General features: G+C 41.2%; 1 protein-coding gene across 8 annotated transcripts in view; it reads left to right on the top strand.

Moving 5' to 3' along the window:
* Positions 1–22780, top strand: part of LOC134618892 (serine/threonine-protein kinase WNK2-like) — a 40218-nt gene that overhangs the window by 4183 nt on the left and 13255 nt on the right. For 5 of the 8 annotated variants that reach the window (XM_063464503.1, XM_063464496.1, XM_063464500.1 and 2 more), the window contains exons 3-19: positions 9279–9451; positions 9533–9753; positions 9860–10017; positions 11954–12042; positions 12464–12683; positions 13580–13859; positions 13945–14060; positions 14387–15289; positions 15911–17053; positions 18541–18726; positions 18893–19306; positions 19678–20019; positions 20229–20272; positions 21222–21381; positions 21474–21590; positions 22154–22324; positions 22593–22635. In XM_063464503.1, coding sequence (XP_063320573.1) covers positions 9279–9451; positions 9533–9753; positions 9860–10017; positions 11954–12042; positions 12464–12683; positions 13580–13859; positions 13945–14060; positions 14387–15289; positions 15911–17053; positions 18541–18726; positions 18893–19306; positions 19678–20019; positions 20229–20272; positions 21222–21381; positions 21474–21590; positions 22154–22324; positions 22593–22635 — 4780 coding nt within the window. The remainder of the gene's footprint in view (positions 1–9278; positions 9452–9532; positions 9754–9859; positions 10018–11953; positions 12043–12463; positions 12684–13579; positions 13860–13944; positions 14061–14386; positions 15290–15910; positions 17054–18540; positions 18727–18892; positions 19307–19677; positions 20020–20228; positions 20273–21221; positions 21382–21473; positions 21591–22153; positions 22325–22592; positions 22636–22780) is intronic. The other 3 variants (XM_063464497.1, XM_063464501.1, XM_063464504.1) reach the window with 3 other exon arrangements.

A 22780-nucleotide genomic window follows, 5' to 3' on the forward strand; every position in this document is an offset into this window, starting at 1 on the left:
CTATACAGCTTGCTTTAAAATATATATATAACCAGGATGGTCAGCACATACAGGCTGGAGGCACAATTGTACAGGCAGATCAGTCTCTGCCAGCATCTCTATGATCCGCCATTAAGTGGGATTGCTGGTACTTTTCAGAAAGCTGAGATATTCTGCAGAAAACCTCAACAGTTGTTTTTTTTTTGTTTTGAATTTATTCTATTCTGATTCCAGCTGTGATTTCTTTTTTTCTCTGAACAGCAACATGTGTCTGAAGACTGCAGTAAATCGTCTATATCAGCTGTAAAAGCGCATAAAATTGTTTCTCTTCTCGGTCTGTATTTGTTACTAAGCCTGTTTTATACTGCAGGTATTACAGCTAATAGAACACAGATAATAACATGTTTTATTCTGTTGGTATTTACAGAGAATCACAGAGTATATTCATTCAGTAAAATGAATCATTCAAAGTAGCCAAAGTAATTTCCAGGTATCTGTCACTGAAAGTGCAAATGTACTTCATGTGTTTCATGTTTAAATGTATGACGTTCTAATGAGCAGCTTTTATGTTAGAAGTAAACACCAGCAATGGGTATGCACTGGATAAGATAGAAATTATAACTATGCCATTAATAAATTCTCTGCCAGCATTCTTGTCTTGCACCCTGTGATAGACAGACAACTTGCCCAGGGTATACCTAATCTTTTGCCCCATGACAGCTGGGATAGAACCCCCTGCAACCCTGAATTACATAAGTGGAAAAAAAATGAATGGATGGATGGATGGATTCCTCTCTTACCCTTTTTGTGGCACCAATCAATTTGTTCGTTTTGTGAGTCTCTTTTATGCGAGCACGTGGAAAACGTGGTTCAAGACAGTTTATAACCACCATTATATCCATTATCTTTCTAGCCTTTCTTGGTTTTTCCAATCCATCCAATGCAAAGCGGGCTTAACTGTGTTGAGCTTGCTTCATACTATTACCCTGAGATAGCATGGTAAAAATCGCTGCACAGACTCAGAGCTCTCCTGCCCACAATCACACAAGATCTTTTTGGTCATATTCAACAAAATAATAAAGTGCAGGTTTCAGCAAGTCTTAAGCTTGCACCTGAAGTAGGTCAGAGTAAACAACGTGGGGGTAAAATCTTACGTGTGGCATGTGTATGATGCCAGCTTTGCCGTTCCAAGCAAACTGTTGTGGAAAACAGGAGATACCCCCATGGAAGACAGAGAAACATGAGATATCACTCTTGATTTTCCACTGTTTTCCCACCTTCTCGTGGTCACATGGCTTTCCTCCCTAGAAATTTTAATCTGGTCTCGTGTTTATTTTTGCTCTCTTCCTCCCTCGTCTCTCTCTCTCAGCCCTGCCCCTTCCCGTTCATGCCCATCTCCCCCACATCTCTGTTTCTGTGCCAGGCTGCTGGCATATCACAGATGGCCCTGGCTCATGCAAGGATGTTAATGTGAGAGAAGGATGCCTGTTTTCAGTCCTTTCATTGTTGAGAAGAAACACATACTGTGATTCTTTTTGCTTTGTCTTAATCATTATTGCTCTCTGGAATTTATTTTCTAAACTTTGGAAACTTTTCTTTCCACCACTTGTGGCTCAGTGTATTGATTTTTATCTCAGTGTTGAATGCTGTGTGCATACTTGCAGAAGTTTACTTCTGACCTTTTGCAGACTTCTCAGGTATTTGGCAGTGAGCTTATTTTGTAGATTAAATCTCTTTTTTCAGCTTGTGACTGCAGAGTTTGCAATGGTGCCATGGCAGTGTTATCAGGCCGCCGCCTGTCTTTGCTGAAGATTTGGGATTTCTTGAACCAAACAAACCCAGCAGCTTACTCACTAGGTCTGTTTCTTCACTCCAAATGCTGGATTTCACTGTAATCATAGATTTAGATTGCACTCTCATCTGACAAGATGATACCATGCTTTCTCTCTGGATTAACATGTGTAATAACACATCTTCTCCTTGTCTGCACAGATGAAAAAAAGGTAAACAAAGTTGGAGATTCCCAAATGGGTCATTGTTTACAGCCCATCTGGCATTGAGAGGCCCTGGGCAGCATGGAGAGCCATTAACTGTGGCAGTGCCTTATCTGTTGCCCCATCTTTCATCACATCTGAATTCCCGCGTCACCAAGTCAACTGACAAGCAATGGCAAAGACAGATATGCCTACTGGTGTGACGTGTGGTATAGTTGCATGCAGCAGGTGTGATAGTTGTCTCTTGTACAGTTTTTTTGTTGTTGGTGTTGTTTTCATTTAAGTCATTTCCATTAATTTGAGAGCATCTGAATGTGTTTGCTGTATGGCTGAATCAGTGTGCTGGTCACTCTATGGTTCAAGTTGCAACATAATTGGATCTAGTAACCATCACTTATCATTATGAACATAGCCTAGGCCTGAAGTGTATGTACTCTATTGATGAAAGGGCTTTAGAAAGAATTGTAAATCCACAGCATGTCTTAACTGGTAAAATGATGCTTACCCAAAAACTCTCACCTGGTATGTTGGTTTATTCATGGTCTTTGTCCCACATTGTCTGAAAGGAAAAGCTGCAAAGGAATAAATAATTTTTTATCTTAATGTTTAGGAGGGATAATGGGGAGCACATACATACACAGACATACACAATGTTTTGAATGTTTTCAGTTAGATTAAAAAAAGTTGGGAAAACTCCTTTACTGTGATTTAAGCAAACATTTGGTTAAAGAGACAGTTGCAGTATTTTTTAATATTTTTACTATAAAATGCTACATTATACCCAGGTGGATAAAATTAAGAAAACCAGAATCATATCAGTTATAATTCCTGTGAGATGTGACATTTTGTCGATTTAAAGCCTTAGGTTTGCGGTATTGTTCAGCACATTGCAGTTCAATATTGTGGTCCATACCTCTTTTTCTTTATTGATCTTATAAAATGTCCCACACTGAAAAATACACTGATGTTATAACTGTACGAAGCATACTCAAATTTGCTTGGGCATAGTTAAATGTTTATCAGGGAGCTGTAGAGCAATTTTCAAGTTATTAATTAGTTAATTGACCAGTAATGGAAGCTACACATTAGGGTTTGCCTAAAACGGTCTATCAGTTACAGGGGTGGCTATCGGACCTCTTGTATGCAGCCTTGTTTTGACTTAAATGCCACATTGGCTAGACTTTTATTAAAGCTGACACACGTTGCTATGCTGCAGTCTTCACAGTTTTTATCTTGTGGTCTATATATATTGTATCTGACTTGCTGTGCTAGTACATCCGCTGTAGTATTGCCTTAACAGTTCGTACAGGGATTCTCTAAGCAGCTTTCAGAGCAGCACCTTACATTAGGACATTTAGCTAAATGGCCTTTGACCGCTCTCTTTCCTCCCCCCCCAACAATAGAAAGTGTCACAACAGCTCATTAGGACTAGTAATCCCTTTTGGAATTCAAGAAGGTTATTTGTATGAACAAACCTGGAGCACCTCTGTATCCTGTTAAGGCCTCCTGCTTAGGCTTTGTGGTATGAAGAGAAGGGTTACTTTAATACACACTCTAGTTGGCCTCTGCGTTACTAAGCTGTTTATGTAATGACTAAAAAACAAATGGGCTCACTGTAACACTTCCATCTTAAGTCACTATTACTGTAAACTGCTATTAACATTTATGCTGGGAGCTTATTTCATTTATAAATCCTCAAATGTGCTGATAAACTGAATATGTGATTGTTGTCTTTGCCATAAGAAGTTTCTAATTCTTTGATTAAACAATGTAGGAATCCTTCTTCCTGGTATTTTACTTGTTTAGTCTGGGTCAGGGTATTATGCCGAATAAAGGCTGTCTAAGTGGCTCTGTGGCTCCAAACACTGCAGCAGATTCTAAAATTGTCAAACCGGGAGTTTAGCCAGGCCACCCAGTTCAAATCAGGCTAGCTCTACTTGACAAATCATTGCTCTTGTCCTTATCTCAGTGCCAACCCTCATCATCAGTGGTCTATACGATGCTGGACATGTGCGAGTCTGTCCACCCTCCGCACTCTCACTTTATGGCTTGCACCGGTCCACACTGGCTACAGTAGGCTTTAGTCATTTACATGGACTCTGAACACATTTGTGAATTTGTCTGAAGTTCAGAGCAGATGGGTAAAATTTGCCACCCGGTGTATCATAGCGCTGCAGCTATTTGTAGCCACTCTGTCAGCTCCTCCATGGTTTTTACAATGGGTCTGAGTGACCGTGTTACCGTTAAGTATCAGTGTTTGGGGTCAGTGTATTGAAAGTGTCACCACCAGCTGTCGTACCTTGGGTTGGATTGGCTGGACACACAGGCTAATGCTGCTGAAAAGTTGCAGATTAGAAATGAATAAAACAACATGACTTATTTTCTACTTGGCTTAAATCCATTAATAAATTATGTAATTATATCTATCTGTATATATATACACGATTACATATGGAATATTTTCCCTTTTTTATTAAAGAGAAGGATTGTTAAAACAATATATGATTATTTGTGGCTCTCAGCCAGAATTCTGTGATGCATTATACTAAATATAAATAGACAATCCTCATTTACCACATGCAACTTTTAAAGTCTTTTTGGTTAAGCTATTCTTACAAATTTCATTGCATCTGATTTAGAACTCCTAAACTTTTTTGTATAAGTGTATATAATATAGGGTTTATAGGGTATATATATATATATATATATATATATAATATATACACTATATTATATATATAGATATGTATATACCATCTGATTTCATGCGACTGGAGAGGGGCACATTAAGCACTTGTGAATTCTGAAAGTTCTGTATATAAAATTTTATATTAAGTCAGGTATTTAAAATTTACTGCAAGCTTCTATGTCCATTGCTTTAAAAAAATATAGCCTTTTGCAACTGAATGATTCTTTTTGTTAAACCGTCTGTTTCTAGTGATCTCAACTTTGTTAAATTGTAAAATAGGCATCACTTTCAAGACTGTTGTAATGAAGAATATACCCCAATATTTATGTGTATTTGATTTCTTAGACATTGGTAATGTTGTAAATCCATTCAACAGTTTTCATACACAACTGTTGGTCTCTTGAGTAGATAAGTGATTATTAGTAAAATGTTTTTCTTTGTGTCCAAAAAAACCACTTCCTTTTCAGCCTACGCATTTTCACAGAAAAGAGCTTTATAGGAGGTTTCTATGCTTTAATCTGCTTTGGCTAACTGCTGGTCACAATCAGCTAGTCACACTCATACACATAAACATCCAAGGAACAATCATAAGTGCTCTTAATATGATCAGCCCCCAATTCATTTATTTCATTTAGTATCTTATGTTCTGTTTTTCTTCTGTTCTCAGTGTGTCTGTGATGCTTTTATTTCGCATAGTTTCTGCTTGTCTCTCCCCTTCCGTTTTCTTAGCTCACACTTTTGATGCCCAAACAGCAAAGTAATCATTTGGGCATAGTCTGATTGTTGTTTTCTGCCACAGTATCGGAGTGGCTTCTCATCTTGAATGTTGTTCTGCCTCTTTGACCCCTCCCTCCCAAGGCTAGGTGAAGCATACATTTGTCTCTTTCAGAATGCTTGTCAGATATCTCACCAGCCTTTTCTTATTCAAAACATTATACTGGGCCACCCTGAATGCCGGGTATGCCATTTTACTCTGCCTGGGTTTACCATGGTTGTATGGCAGGTGTATAACAATGAATACAGGGATAATGGTAGCTGGCACAGCTGCCGGTCAAAGCCTCCTGCAGTCATGACTGATGGGACACAATTCAGCTGCGGGCAGTCTGCTGGCTCATGGCTCACCCTGCACCAGCTTTTGTTACAGCATCGGAAGCACTGCAGTAGTCATCTGTTATTAAGGATGGGTGGAAAGGGTGGCCAAGTAAATTATCATACCGCCTCAGCCTGGCAACCAGGGTTTGTTTCCCTTGAGTCCAAACATTTTTTGTTGAAATGTCTGCATGAACTGAATAAGATGTGGCAGTAAGGAGGTAGTGCTGCAGCTATGGTTAAAGGAATATGACCTGTATTGATTGTTAATGCGTCACATTATCATTGTGAGTGAGACTGAACCTGAGCTTTTCAATGCGGCATTTAAATTCTATACTAAGGCCTATTTGCTGTGGGATTTCTGCGTATTGGGGTATGCATGCTTGTCAAGTTTTACTGGCTTTTACAAATAACTTATATTCAGGTAAAATATTTCTTAATCTTCATTTACTGACAAAAACATGTGACAGTAAATATGAGTTCAGCTGTCCTTTTTTTATATTACAATTTGTTGACAAGTTGTTTGAATACAAATCCCAATCACACTGTGGATATGGAGTCCCAGTGTTGCTAATCTGCTCCTTGTTAAATAAGGATCAAGATGAGGCCAAGTTAATTAGGTAAAGCGGAAATAGTAATTAGGAATGCTAAGTTGTAGTGGCAAAGAAACAGCCAGACAATTTGTAATTTGGCTGGCATAATCGGGACTAATGCATAAACCTGTTTCTCTCCTAATACATTTAGCCTCTAGGATGCGGATCTCATTGGTTCAGTAACTTCAGATATTTGTATATTAGGTAAGAGCTTGTAGGATTTGTCTCATTGGGGGAAACTGTGACAAACTAAAATAGACACAATTGAAGGGTGTCTATAAAAAATTACAGTCATAAGATTTCTTCAGACAGAACGGAGCTGTGTGTGAACTACATTTGTCAGTAGTCACTCATTAGCCACTCAATCCATGTGCCACTTCACAACCTTAGCATTGTTCTATGCTTTCAGATGGATTGTGAATTGATTCTTCTATCAGAGATGGGGGGTTAATTTTTCATGTAGTGAGATCTGGGATCATGTAACATGGTACAATTGGAGTCATACCAGATGCTAGTACATAGTGTAATTTTGGGTAGCATTCGTTGCATCAGTGTAATTTAAATCCAGATGAAGGGAATGTTCATGTCATGATCCACAAAAAAATGTAAGCATGTCTGATTATGTCAGTAGCCTTCAGGGAGAAGGCTAAAGCCCTTTATATAAAATCAGTAAGCTCCTCTCATTAGGAAGTGTAACTCTTACAGCTTTGTTATTATTATCCTTAAATCCTCAGGTAAAGTAGCTGGACTGATAGCAATCCCTTCACAATAGGAGTATGCTATTCCTACTCAATGTGACATTAGGTCAAGAATATGATTTTGACACTGCATTTATATACTATGATAAGCTTGCAGAGTTCCTGGATCTAATATTTTGATCCATTACTTGATTCTTCCAACATCAAAAAACCCAGTGGTTTGCTTTCTCATTCTGATATTCTGTTTCGCTGTATGAGCTAGCAGAGCTGTGGAATTAACAGAGGTGAGCATACAGATATAATGGATTGTAGAGAACAGGTTTAAAGATTGCTTCCTGATAATGTCACTATCTATTTTTCTGCCCTTGCTGCCTGCTGTAGCTTTCAGTTTGTGCGTTTGACCTCACTCAAGCAGTTACCTGCTCTGCTATGAAGCACAGGTGCGATAAGATTACTTGCACATACATGCACACAAACAATAAATGGTCTGTTTGTAGTGCAGCAAATGTACCGTAATGAGTCACACTTGTTAAAGACCTCACAGTAGCTATGAGGAAATTGAGTTTCAAAGTGACATTCTTCCATTCTCTCAGTGCGCAAAAGCATGTAAGTGCACATAACTCTCGACGCAGTGAACCACGCCTCTCAGCCTGCATGTGGCTTCTGAATTATGCAGAAACCCCAGTGTCTGCTAAGAGGGAAAGACAAGTGAGGGTGCAAATGGAGGGGGTGATGCGGGGAGTGTGACTGGAGCTTGGGGAACACTCTGAATTGGGGCTTATTTGAAAAAAGCAGCAGGTTTCCTGAAAGATGAGATCAAGAAAGCAAGGGAGCAGTAAAGGAAGTAATCTGGGGAGAGGAGGGGGGGGATTGCCTAAAGGAAAGAAAGCTGCAGCACTCATGCTTTAAGCGGTCTTCCTCATTCCTCTTTGTTGCTCTTTTTTAGACCTATGTTTCAGGTAAGCTTCAGACCATGTGGCGCTCCTGTGCAACAAACAGCACATGGGGATAACCCAGCCCAACTTAGCCAGCCCAAGCCTTTCATTGCTCAGCTTGCTTCAGTAGAAAGAGTTCTCTGCAGAACTGAATTATTCATGGGACTTCAGAAGAGTGCAGTGAAAATCCCCACACCCCTCACCACCACCATCACCACCATACACACTTACACAAAAAAACCTGACATGCCACATTCTTATACATGCAAGCCTTATCCATCACATCAATCCACTCCTCAACACATTGAATCACAATGTTGTTAATTTTTCTGGTTATTCGTGCTCATTTTCTAATTGCAGTTTCATCTAAGAAGAAAGTTGACTTTGGGTGAATAATTGAATAGATTAAATCCCGCTAAGTTGTTTTCACTGCATTCCACCATCAGTGTCGTCGGTTTCTGTGATGGGTGGGGTCTTGCTGCTAGACACAGTTCACTGTGTGTATGTGTGTTATATAAGTCGTTGATGTAGTGGCAGTAAAAAAAAGACAAGAAAAAAAAATCATAGGAAAGAAACCACAACCTTGCACTAGATACAGCATGGTGCTGCCAGACTAGGAACTGAGAAATGGTGAGAGAGTAGCTACAGAAGATGCTTTTTGTGTTTGTGGGGGATGTTGGGGATGAATAAGGGAGTGGTCGGGGTGCAGAAAAGGAGATAGATTGCAGATGTGGGGGGAGGGGACTAAGAGGGTGAGAGAGTGAGAAAGTGAGTGAAAGATGGCAGAGATCGATGACACATAACCTTTAGCCACAGCATTTTGAGGGTGTGACAATTTTAATGCCTTGGTTCATTCTCCCAGGAGTGGCTGTGCTTTGTCACCCCTCTTTCTCTTTACACGTCCTCAGTGTTCCTGGACAAATCAAAGCTAGCAAGTAAGAGGTCACATCTGACCATATTACATCTAATAATGTATTTGCAAACAAAAGATGTGGCAGAATGTTCTTACTGATTGAAAAAGACACTCATCTGAATGTTCCCACACACGTACACTTGTGACAGTCATCGGCTTTGACGCACATATGGTCTAATTAGAGATGTGTATATGTCTCAGAGACTGACACTAACCTCCTTCTCAACTGCTCCGTCTTTCCCACTTTCAAAAGCATACTGGAAGCATGAATTTAAAATGTGGAGGAACGATGGGATGCTCTTCCATCTGGTAGTTTTTGTGAAGCAAATATGTTTTACAGTTATTTTAGGGGCTTCATAGTCATCATTTCTTCATCTGTTTCCTCTAGGATCGTAAGCTTTCTAAAATGGAACGTCAGCGCTTTAAAGAGGAAGCAGAAATGTTGAAGGGCCTCCAGCATCCCAACATCGTCCGTTTCTACGACTTCTGGGAGTCACCGCTTAAAGGAAAGAAGTGCATTGTTTTAGTAACAGAGCTCATGACGTCAGGAACGCTAAAAACGTGAGTATGGATGTAGGCAGTTGCTTTTATTTTGCTGCTCATTTAATTATGGTCTAATAGGTTTCCCTTTCCTTCATGCAGCTATCTAAAGCGTTTCAAGGTAATGAAGCCCAAAGTGCTAAGGAGCTGGTGTAGACAGATCCTTAAAGGCCTCCACTTTCTTCACACCAGGACACCTCCCATCATCCACAGAGATCTTAAATGTGACAACATCTTTATTACTGGACCTACAGGTTCAGTAAAGATAGGGGATTTAGGTCTGGCAACACTCAAGGCAGCTTCTTTTGCTAAAAGTGTCATAGGTAGGAGACTTTTAAAATGTGACTTGACAGATTTGTGGTTTTTACAGTAAGAAGCATTAGTAATTTGTCAACTGGTCACTCTTGTTCTCTCCATCTGCTTCTGCAGGCACTCCAGAGTTCATGGCCCCAGAGATGTATGAGGAACACTATGACGAGGCTGTGGATGTCTATGCCTTTGGCATGTGTATGCTAGAAATGGCCACCTCTGAATATCCCTATTCTGAGTGTCAGAATGCTGCTCAAATCTACCGCAAAGTTACCAGTGTGAGTCATGCTGTGCAATTATTATTTTTTTTAAATTCTTGCATTTATTTTGGACGCCTGACTGTGAAGGAGAGGGAGAGGGGCAGAGAGGGCTTTAGCATGCAACAAAGATCTTCAGCTGGAATCAAACCAGGGATGCTACAGTTATGCAGTACACTCTGTAACTGGTCACACAGCATGGTGTTTTACATTTACATTGATATGTTTCCACCAAAATCAACTGTTCATGGAAAACATACTTTGGTCAAAATTTCTCAGAGCTCTAATTATGCATACAAATTGAACCTCTAAATATTTAATGTTAAATTAAGATTAAGGTAATGACTTGTCAAAAATGGGCTTACACTCAGGGATTTTAACAGAAACCTAGAGATCTGTCCAGTATTTAAACATTAATGAATGAATGTTAAGTAGCCCTAATAGAAATATGATGAACCATAATGACAATATGCTTGGAATAAAAGATGATATACAGGCAAAAAGAGGCTGAACTAATTGCTCATCAACTGTCACCAGTATTAAATGCAAAACCTTTAAGGTGATAAATGCACTGTTTATTAAAGTTAAGAAGTTTATAGTTTCATATACTAAGACTTTTCCATATAGTCATTTACCAAGTTTTCTCTGTAAAACTTGGTTTCTAAAATGTTCAGCAAGAAAGTGACTTCTTTAATGTATTAATAATTCAGTGTCATGCTTTGTGAACATGGCATAGCAAGGTTGGGATGTTTCTTTTGCCATTTCAGATAATAAGTCCAGATAATTTTTCAGAGTACAAAATCGGCACCATTTTCAGGTAGATGATTCCTCAGTGTTGAATTTCTTGGTTGAAGAGTCTAATCAGCCATATGGTGTCACTCAGGGGGTCCAAGTTTCTTTTGTTTTCTGGATGAAGCCTAAAGGCTGTATTTCTGTACATCTTCCTTTGCTAGCAAAGCATAGTGCTTTGAATACTGATTTTTTTTTCACTTTTAAAACTTGGCAGGGTTGGACCTGAAAAAAACAAACTCTTTCACCTGTTAGTAGCTGTTAAAGCAGTCTCTCAACCTATATTAATGGTTAGGGAGCATCAGTGCAGCTCTCTATAGTTGCTATTTCTTGCATTGTATTCATATGAATGTGCCTTCCACAGTGGGATGTTAATAGGAGGCTGATCAAAGAGAAACCCTAATAGCATTATACGTTGTGTGTACTCCCTGAAGAGATACAGCATCCAGCTGAATAATTGGTTGGAATATTAATCCAGATATATGCATATACTTTACATCTAGTTTATTTTGATGCAGAAACTTTATTTTCTCCAGTTAATTATATCACACGTTTTATCTAGTCTGGCTGCACATTTAAAAAAATAACTGGGTAGATTATACCTGTAAGAAACTAAATAGAATTGTTACGTTAAGAAAAGACAGAATTCATCCATTTTTAGAAGAACTGCTCAAAATCTATTGGGCATCAAATCTATTGTTAAACCACACCAGCTGTGACAACTCAGGACCGTCTGCACAGTCAAAACAGCCGAATTTAGACCAACTGACTGTAATAGTAGTTTACAAAACAACATCTGGCTGCTCTAACGTGTGTAAATTGGAACTTTGAAAGCCTTTGTATGAGAACGAGGTGGTTTTTGTGCTTTGAGCTGTACTTTTAAGAAATTTACTATGCTGCTGGAGTTTTTGTGCGGCTTCCTTTGGATGTTTTTATGCTTTGTGGGACCTGACATGAATTCAAACTGACCACTGCTGTGGAACTTTCGGCTCTCTTTTCAGAGAGCAAGTGTGTGATACTAAGAAGATAAGATTTGGGTGGAGCATCACAAAAAAGAAATTTCCATTCATGTCTTCATTTTTTTTTCTCTTTTGTTATGTTTTCTCATCAACATGACATCTTTTCATGACATATCCACAATGTTTTGCTTATATTTCCCTTTGCTCAGGGAGTAAAGCCAGCCAGCTACAACAAGGTCATGGATCCTGAAATCAAGGAGATCATTGGAGAGTGCATCTGCCAAAAGAAAGAGGAACGGTGAGTGACTGTGCCCGGCGATGTCCAGCGTCCAGCCAACAGGGCCCACAAGGTGCCCTCTCGTCTTTCATGCCTTGTCTCACCTCCCCCGTTTCATTGCTGTGGCACTGACAGCTGGGCTCTCAGCAGCACTACAGTTTCTATCCATATCTGCAGGGTGTCTTTCAATTCTATTACATAATTAGTTTGTGTACATCAGGGCAAATAACCTTTAATTAGTTTCTTGTGGCTTTTTTTGTTTGTTTATTTATTTATTTATTTATTTATTTATGTATTTAATGAATCATGATTAGTGTCAGTGATTGGTGATCTGGGAAGCACAAGTAATATGTGACCATGAATGGCTCTGTGTCACTGTTAACTTTACTGTATCTTGAACATCTTTCCACTGGAGTCAGAGCTTTTCTTTTTCTGCTCCCAGGTACACGATCAAAGATCTGTTGAATCACGCTTTTTTTGCCGAGGACACAGGTGTGAGGGTGGAGCTAGCTGAGGAGGATGATGGAAAAAAGTCCTCAATAGCTCTCAAACTGTGGGTGGAGGACCCCAAGAAGTTAAAAGGGAAATACAAGGAGAGTGGGGCCATTGAGTTTACATTTGACCTGGAGAAAGAGGTCCCTGAGGTTGTCGCACAAGAAATGGTGAGTAAATGGTTTTAGCTATACATTACAGAATTCTTTTCAACCATGGAAATGTTAAATCTGAATGTTGAGTACTAGAAATGGTTTCTATTTCTTTGTCATTTTATGTTTTTTTGACACCACACTTTTATGCTTTGCATTTCTTAGAGGCTTATTGTCTTCTAGTGTTTGGTTTTATATAGTGCAGATTGCTAAGATTGATAACTTCCAGGAATATAGTACTATTTTTTTCTTTTTGTTTACATAGTTTTCTCGAGTGAACGCAATCAGATAAGGTTTCCACAGGCCCAGCAATAAAAACAAGATCCAGAAAAAAACGGACAGTTCTCATTGTGGGAGCTATGATATTCACTACTCAAGTTTTGTCACTTGTCTAACATTCTTTTACACCATAGAAAAAGTGCCCTAATAGGGGTATCGGAGAAAGTGTATTGGGTTATCTTCAGATAGGGAATGTAAACACTGTCATTGTAAGCCTTTCTTCACCCGAAGACAGGCTTTGAGAGGAAAATAAGGGTAGCACACAGTAAAACTGCAGATGTCACACCTTTAGCGAGAATAACATGTGGAGAAATTTTCCTGATGAAACTTCCTTCGAAACAGTGCAGTACATAGCACAACATTTTTGTATTTGTTTGTACATCACATGTAAACACTGGAGCGAAAGACGGACGTTTTGATGTAACAGTTCTGTTGTGAAGAGTGAGCCAAGCAGCAGACAAAGGAAACGTTTCCCCACTGCTCTGATCCCCTTAAAATAGATTTTCTATTCCTTCCTTTTCTTGCTCCTTCTTTCTGCCTCGTGCACTCCCCTTTTTATATGCACCCTCTCTTCCCTCACATGGCTCACTGCTAAAAATATCCTGGAAGTCATGCTCTTCCCTTTTCTCTGTCAGGTGGAGTCTGGCTTCTTCCACGAGAGCGATGCTAAGACCGTGGGAAAGTCAATCAGGGACCGTGTGGCACTGATCAAATGGAGAAGAGAGCGCACAGTGTCTGCAGCGGCTGCAGAGAATCAGGGTGAAGGAGGACACAGCACCCAGATGACACCATCTCAAGGCATCTCTGCTAGGGTGCCACATGTAGGGCAGCCCCTTGTGCTGGAACCAGAAGAGCCAGAGGCAGACCAGTACAACAAGCTGCATACCCTCACAGCCAGTGCCACCTCAGTAACATGTAAGAGATTCTGTTCTCATCTACTCCGAAGCACAAGCCTAATCTTTGACTTTTTTATGAGTGGATGATTTATGTGTCTCTGCAGCAGACAGCACACTTGACAGTGGCATGGGCTCTACAGTCTACTCGGACTCCCACAGCAGCCAGCAGAGTGTCCTCTACCAGTCCCTGCTCGAGCCTATTACTATGGCAACACAGCAGGTCTGTATCAGGAGCTTACACACCCTGGTGGACCATGTGCATTCAGTTTGATTTAAAAACATAGACTATTTAGAACTAGCAAACACGCACTTGACCTTGAAACTGAACACACAAACACCCACACACATGCTTTATTCACACATTTAAGAGTTACCACGCATACACATTTCTTTACATGTGCATATAACGTGCCCATGTATTTTTCATACAGTCATTTGTCTTTGTGAACAAGTTTGTTTGTCCTCACCACATCATCATATTCTTTTTGTTATGCCCTGTTTATTTTGAGTAACATATGTTTTGCTTTTGGGTTGTTCCTCAATCAGTGCCCGAGCAGTAGCCATTTTCTGACAGATCGACCCCAGTACAGCGAACGGGGTGAAGTGTGGGGGGCAACGCTGAGCCCAGAGCTCAGGGCTCGATTGGGAGCTGAAGGCCGGAGGGGAAGTGCCCCTGTTATTGACATTCAAAGGGCAAACCACATTGCTCGACTGCATGCCCTCATTCAGTCTAAGAGATCAATCAGTCCCAACCCAACGGTACCAGAACAGTCAGAACTCAGCTCCGCTGAGCTGCACTCAGAGTCTGATGGAGGGTTTTCCCCACAGAGTGCTATGCCAGTAATAAAAGTCTCCCCCGTCTCTTCACCTACTGACCACCGCCGACTTAGTGATATCAACATCAGATCGCCATCAGAGACATTATCACTTCCTGTGCCAACTGAACGAAGGCACTCTGACCTTAGTAGTCTTCTGAGTCTGACCTCTCATCACAACCACCATATTGCGATGCACAGGGGCTCTGTGTGCCAGGCATGTATTTCTATGCTTCATTTGAGGTCACAAGATTGGAGGCACCACTGTCATTCTGTTGTCATGCCAACGCACCAATGTCCATGTGACTTTAGACACCACCCATCACCTGGTGGAATGATGAGCACTCCTGGCTATGGACAGCTGAAGGCTTCAAGTGATTATTCCAATTTCTCACAGCTGCAGCAGTCCCTCTTTAATATAATCAGTCGCAAAGCAGCCCCTTGTCCCCCCACACCTGCCCAAACCTCATCACTGTACTCTTCAGCTGCTCTCAGTCCAACCGGGAGTGATGGAGACTGCAGCCTAAAGAGTCAGTTCCAGATTAGCAGTCTTGTTGGGGACCACGAACCTCTCCAGGAGTGTGAAGACAGATGCTGTGCCAGAGAGCAGCAAGTTACCAGGGCTGTAGGAGTGGTAGGTCACAAGAGCAAGTTGTTTTCGCGTCCCATGATGGGGCCAAAACCTGCTTAACACATTTTCCCAGCTTGTAGATGGTTCTGCATTACTCTGCATGGAGCTGGTCTGATCAACTGCCCACTGAGTCTTGCTGCCCTCATAGGCCTCTAGAGCTAACTGTCTTCTTAGAAATCATAAGCTTGCTGCTGACGGAGAACAATGGTGCAACCTCTAACATATTACATTTCCTTCCGATCAACCTTAACCAATGCCTTTAACTACTGATCCAGATTTTAACCTTTCCTTCTCTGCTTGACTGTCCAGATGCAACAGCTGTTGAGCTTGACACTGAAAGATATCCTCTAACCAAAGGGGAAGAGGCAGCTGTCTGATTTACATCCTCTTTCTCGCCTACTTTTTCTCCCTTGTGTTCTCATTTTAGCTCACACCTGTCAAGACCTCCTCATTGTTAAAACGTGTTTCATGAACTTATTTTTATCCCTCATCCTCTCATTATATTTTCACCCAGCATGAATTAATGTAACTGGCACACGTATAAGCTTTTGTTAGATTTGATCATTGACTAGAAAATTCATTCCCAACAGATACTAACTTAAAAATATCTCCTTTGATCCTTAGGCCAGTTCTACAGGTTACCAGACTCAACAATCTGTCCAAGGTCTGTCCTCTTCCAGCTCTACAGTGCATGCACCACCACAGTACCTCCAGCCTGGACACAGCTATCCTGCTACTTTGTATGCTCCTCAGCCTTGTGCACCAACACCAGCTCCAGCCAGTCTATGTTCAGTCAACATCCAACATGCGGCCAGTGCTGGTAGCTACTCACCGCCAAATGTGCAACAGGCTCAAGTTGCAGCAAGTATTGTACCATCAGCTGTGCCACAACATGTTGTACAAAGCTACCAAGCACCAGTCCAGCAACAGCAGCAAGTAACAGCAGCGAGCTCTTTGAGTTTTCCCTTACAAGTGCAGCAAACATCTCAGACCTCTGTGGCCCCACCTTTACAACAGGCTCAGTCTGCATCAGGATCAGTTCAGCAGCCAACTGCAGCAACCACTCTGCCAGCACAGCAGCCAACTGAAAATTGTCCTCGTGCATCTGCAGCCCCATCTATGGCACCCACAGTTCAGGGTCAACCAGTACAAGCTTCCAGCACACTGCAGCAGGCCCAAACCACAGTCAAACTGCCCAATCAGCAACATAGTCAAAACGCCGCCACACCAGCACTTTACAGTCAGCAAATATCCATTCAACAAGAGCACCAACAGTCTTTATCACAAAATGCACAGCAAAATGCTGGGAAGGCCTGTGTTCAGTCTCAACTCCAGCATGGCCAAGAAACTGTGTATGCCATGCACCAGCAAATGGCACAACATCCAACCCAACAATCACAAAGTCTTCACTGTTCGACACAGCAGCAAGTGCACACTCCAAATGTCCAGCAGCACAGTCAAAAAACTATCCAAACAGCAATTCCACAACAGAGTCAGGATGTATCCCAGTCTCAGCCCCAAACCACCGCAACTCAAGTTCTGCAGGTTCCAGCCAAACATCAGAGTTACTCAGCTGCAGGTCCACATGATGCTGCCTCTCAAAGCTATGCACATTCTGCACTTCAACAAACAGCTCCAGGTCAAAGTCAGTACCTGCCTGCCCAATCAGTCTGTCCACAGAATTACATAGCAGCTAACCAGGTACTGACTTCTCAGAGCATTTCAACCTCTTCTCAGCAAGGCCAGGCTGAACATACCACCCAACAGGTGAGTGTATAGTGTAGATGGTTACTGTATAATAACTATATGGAGGTAACATATAGGGGCGATCGTGGCTCAAGAGTTGGCAGTTCGTCTTGTAATCGGAAGGTTGCCGGTTCGAGCCCCAGCTCCGGCAGTCTCGGTCGTTGTGTCCTTGGGCAAGACACTTCACCCGTTGCCTACTGGTGGTGGTCAGAGGGCCCGGTGGCGCCAGTGTCCGGCAGCCGCGCCAGTGTCTGGCAGCCTCGCCTCTGTCAGTGTGCCCCAGGGCAGCTGTGGCTACAATGTAGCTTGCCATCACCAATGGGTGAATGACTGAATGTAGTGTAAAGCGCTTTGGGGTCCTTAGGGACTAAGTAAAGCGCTATACAAATACAGGCCGTTTACCAACATAGTGCCCCGGTTTTGAATTTCTGATCACCCTCACATCTTCTTGAGTTCAGCCACTGATAGGATTTCTTGATGTCAGCCACTTCCTTTGTCTGCCGTTGGTACATACCGTGCAGGGGCCTGTCCTTCCATGACGGTTCTTCTCCTTGCTCCTCTTCTTTCTCAGGTTTCTGTTGAGGTATTCACTAAGCACATGGTCATCTTCCTGGACAGTGGTTCTGACATTCACCAGTCCTTGGCCAGTCCCAGCGTCTTTACAGTGTTTGCTCCATTCTTTTAATGTATCTGAGAGGTTTTCCGAAATTTAATTTAACTTAGAGTAAGAGTAAGTTTTTTTCCCTAATTGTATGCTACATTAATGGAGTGGCTCAAACAGTGAGCAGCTGCCGGTGGGATATTGATTACCAGGGAAAACATATGAAGTGAAACTGTGTTAAATAAATTGAAACTTCATGAGGGAAATATTCAGATTACACTTTTGGTCATAATTTAAAAAATGACATTCTAATTCATAACATTTTGCACCCAAAGGTTTGCTTGTTTCATCCTCTTGTTCTGCATCTTGTGGTCATTATTCAGTGCTATAACTGTGGAACAGAAGGAGTGATTCAGCATTAAGTTGTCTCAACAGTGATGCTCTGTGTGGGAGAGACTTTAAATGATGAAAGAAGTTGACATTTTTATTTATTACAGTGTACATTTGATACTCTTTATATTAAAATGTCAAGCTTTGATTGGGTCAAGAGAATTGGAAACAGCTGTGTTTGTGGACAGTGGGTGAATGAAGAAATGAACAGGCCAACAAACAGGAGTTTCCTCAGACATAAGCCAACAGAGAGATAATGGAAACCATAATGAAACAATAACAATTGTTTTCATCCCTGTATCAGTTAGCCTTCTAAGGCTTGCTCTTGCTGTTTTGTGGTACAAATGTTCACTGAGGTGGAAGATTCAGACTGAATGCATTAATAGGGAGAGAATGGAAAATGTGAGCTATTCTAATCTGGGTCAATGGAAGGAAGTGTAGATTTTCAAAGTGAGGGATAAGTCTCTGCCATCATTAAAGTCCCTCTTTTTTGTCTCTTGTCTTTTTTGTTCTTTAGAATATCTCTGCTGGTCAGAGCATTTCACAGCTTGGACAGGGTGGACAGGGCCATGGGCAGAATGTCAGCCAGCCAGCTTCCAGTGGGCCAGCACAGGCACTCTCTGCTCAGCAGTCAACTGCTCACCAACAGCAACTCCAACCTCTGCAGATTTCTGCTTCACTGTCACCATCACACCAACCACAGGTATTGTCAGTCTGTTATCACTGCTAATCTTACCTCCATAATACTCTCTTTTTTATAGGCTTGAAGCAAGTTCTTTTGATGCATCATCCTCCTGTGTGCAGACGTTTTTTTTTTCTAGATTATTTGACTTTTTAATGTTTCTTCCTTTTTTTCCTTTTTCTTTTAGTTTCCTTCACAGTATCCCACAGTCCAGGTGATGGCAGCTGTGACTGATTCTGAATCTTCCTTCCCTCACTCTTGCACTGCTCCTCCCCCTTCAGCCTCAACTTCTCTTAATCACATCTTCCTTTCTCCTGGGCATACTGTCCCTGCGACTCCCTCTGTCTCTCCCATTTCTCCTCTGCACATTGAAAACACATTAGTTTCACCCATCTCAGTATCCCTCATACCGTCCCCGTCACATGCGCTGAGTAAGATAGAGCCCACATCCCCACAACCACAACACACTGCTAGATCTGAGGTTTCTCATGCATCACCTGCATTTATATCAGCCCTAACCACCCACCCCACACACACACACACTGCCCGGTGCCAGAACACACACCCTTCCACAATTGGCAGCAGTCAGCCACTAATACAGGTAATTATGACCGCTGCAGTGGAGCACAGATGTTTACCAAGAAGGTGTGAACTGGAATTTGAGCGTTTGTGTGTGTTTGTTAAAGGTGGTTTTTACTCAAGGGGATGAAACCTAAGATTGTGATTGTCTTGGGTTGTTTTTACATATTCTTTGTGTCAAAAATATACTTTTTTAGAGTAGGTATGGTGAACATAATAAACATTTATGTTTTTCACATAAATTAATCAAATATTGCATATGAAACAATGCTAAAATCTAGATATGTAGTTCATACATGGATTATGTGAAAGAAACTCTGTCGCCGAATATCTGAAATAAGTTATTTAAGGATGATAATAATTATGTGTCTTCTTGTTTGTATGTCATTGCAGGCTCCTCAGCAGTCCCAGGTTAGCCATCCCGAGCCTGTTCCTTGTGCTCAGTCAGTCCAGCCGTCTCAGCTCAAACAAGCTGCAGTCTTTTCTTCACATGTGCAGAGCGGGGCAGACCTGGGAACAGCCTCTGCGGCTGCCCAGCTGGACAGTGTGAGCCCATGCCAGCTCCCCCCACAGGCCCAGCCCCAGAGTCAGGTTCAAAGCCAAATTCCTGTGCTGCAGTCTGCAGACTCCCAGAGAGCATCATCTGGGTCTGCCAGTTCCTGTTGGACTCAGCAGAAGCAACTGAGTAATGTCACAGGAGCTGCAGGTCAGGGTCCGTCAGAGATTAACATGGAGGTATGGACTCATTTACATTTACTTGAACACTTCAGGTTCTCACTAATTATTTCTCCCTGTTAGTTTGGCTAACAGCAATACCTGCATAGTGCCGTGAGGCATCCCTGTGCGTCTTTTCAAAACATAAAATAGAAAGTAAAGGATTTCATATTTGCCGCTATCCCATTATTTTTCTCTTCTTGTTTAACGCTGACTTTTGTTGTCGTTAGGACCAAGCTGCAGAGAAACACACAGGAGGACAGAGCTATGACAGGTACTAGCTTATTTCTTCTCAGCCATATTTGCTAGTTGCAGGTTCTCAACAATGTGTATTTTGCACATGTGCAATTGTGCCCGGCCTCCTGCACCCTCAGGCTAGGTGGTACACCTCTCACTGTTGTTGTACAGAATTGAAAGAATGATGATGAAAAATGATGCCTGGCAAGAACCTGCACAGTTTGGCAACATTGCATCTGTTTTGTTTTCAATTTAATGCGGCATAAACAATTTTTCATGAGGTATAGATAACTGACCTGATCGATATTCTATAAAAAGTATAAATGATGGAATAACTAGCAACTAGTTTTTTGTCTTAAAGTTGTCATTTACTACTACTTCTTATTTTATTTATTGTCCTGTAAACCTTGTTGGCCACCCTAACTTTGTGTGTAGATGGAGTGCAACATCATGTTTGGTCAACACTGCCAGTTGACCAGAAGACAGATAAACATATCTGAACACTCATGTCACTCTTGCTGGTCATAGTGACATGAATGAAAGCATTTTAATAGTACTTGCATAACAGATATCATGTATCAGACATTTTAAATCCTGCAGGCATTCCATAGCTGTGATAAACTTCACAAAACCTTTTCACTGAGCTTTAAAAACACAAGAGGAGTACAGTATTCTCAATACAAGATTTCAGTTGCAAACAGAAGGCTCTGTGATAATAGAGTTCTTGTATTTTCAGATTTAAGTAGGTTATTCATGATTGTCTATCACACATCTTATCAACTGAATCTGTCTTTGTCAGCCCCCCTACATTTGTGTGGACATACTGGTTAGACAAGTTTGGACAGGTTTGTGCATACTTGTTGTTTTGAAGTTTGTTATATGTTGAGTACTAGAGTACTAGAGTGAAAAGAAGTGCCGGGTATTCGGTTTTTAGTGAATAATATAGGTTATGGATTTGTATAACTGCCTGTCTTTCCCCAAACCAGTGTCAACTCCGATGCCACGTCAGGAAAGGAGATGAGTGATGGTTATGAAGGGACACATGGAGGTAGATGCGATGGGAAAGTCCGCAAACACCACCGCAGGTCCTCACGCACTCGTTCTCGGCAAGAAAAGCTCAGCAGACCAAAGCTTAGCATGCTGAATGTGGGTAACCAAAAGAAAGACATTTCCTTCAGCTCTTCTCAAAAAAAATGTATAATAAGACAATAATTTTATTGCATTTGCTCCTGTTGCAGGTGTGTAACACTGGGGATAAAATGGTAGAGTGTCAGCTGGAGACTCATAACCATAAAATGGTCACTTTCAAATTTGACCTGGATGGAGATGCACCAGAAGAGATTGCTACATACATGGTATGTTGGAGGTGAAGGCGAAGTCAGCTGAGTTAATGCAAAGGGCTTTTGAAGTGTTTTGCAAGCTGTTCATGGACTGTTTGCTGTTCTCACCTGCAATGCAGCAAAAATCTGTTGTCTTGTCTCTTTCTCTTTTCCTAGGTCATTCATATTGAGCATATTTACAGATGGATAGATATGGGAACAGATGCATAAGCAGTATATTAACATAATGCCTACTAATTTATAATGTAAAAAAATAGTAGAAGGTGAATATCTACTTGTGAATGCTACTGTAGCAAAAATACTTCAAAATGTAAAAGCAAAATGAAATAGTCGTTGTAGTCATTGAATTTTCTTATATCATACAATACACTGCAGATAATATTTGATCTTGGCATAAAATGACATTAGGTTAATGTATCAGAAGGCTATAAATTATTTATTTTGTTTCTCATGTTTGCCTTCTGAATGTACTTTTACGTCTTTTGTTCCCAGCACAGTCATAAACGCTTTACTTTAAGCATTGCTTGTTAAGCTAAAACCTTTAATGTTGCACTGTGTTTTTGGTTTGTTTTTTTCAGGTGGAGAATGATTTTATTCTACCTTTAGAAAAAGAGGTCTTCATTGAGCAGCTGAAGGACATCGTAGACAAGGCTGAGGACATGCTGAGTGAGGACACCGAGGGTGAGAGGAACTCCGACCAGGGAGGCAGCCCCAAACAGAGTGAAGGACCTGGCACACTGGGAACAGAGGTGAGAAACGCACTGTTGACAGTTAATAGATGAAATGGTGCAATCTGTCTACGAGTGCCTCCGCCTCAGATGCATCATCCAGGCAGCACTCTCAAGATGACTTTGCACTGCTGCCAAAAATACCAGCCTTGCTGATGCTACATTTTGATCTAACTGAATTTATTCTGAGGTTCAGCTTTTTTGGCTCTTTAGGGGAAGCCTTTTAAATGTACATTAGACTGATGCACATGCTTTAGCACAGGTTGGTAATCTTTCTTTTCCTTTAAAGGCTTCATCTCCCAGCACCCCACAGCTAGTGTACCAACAAAATGGTAAGGCTTTTTACCAGCCAGCATCTCATCTGTTAATATTATGATGTCACTTTGAACAAGGCTCATTTGATTATATACTTTGCACTTTGTTACTGTTTGTTATGAATGTCTTTTCAGTCATGCTTAATTTGATCATAAATGACAA

Source organism: Pelmatolapia mariae, linkage group LG20 (genome assembly GCF_036321145.2).
Source record: "Pelmatolapia mariae isolate MD_Pm_ZW linkage group LG20, Pm_UMD_F_2, whole genome shotgun sequence".
NCBI classification, from domain to species: domain Eukaryota; kingdom Metazoa; phylum Chordata; class Actinopteri; order Cichliformes; family Cichlidae; genus Pelmatolapia; species Pelmatolapia mariae.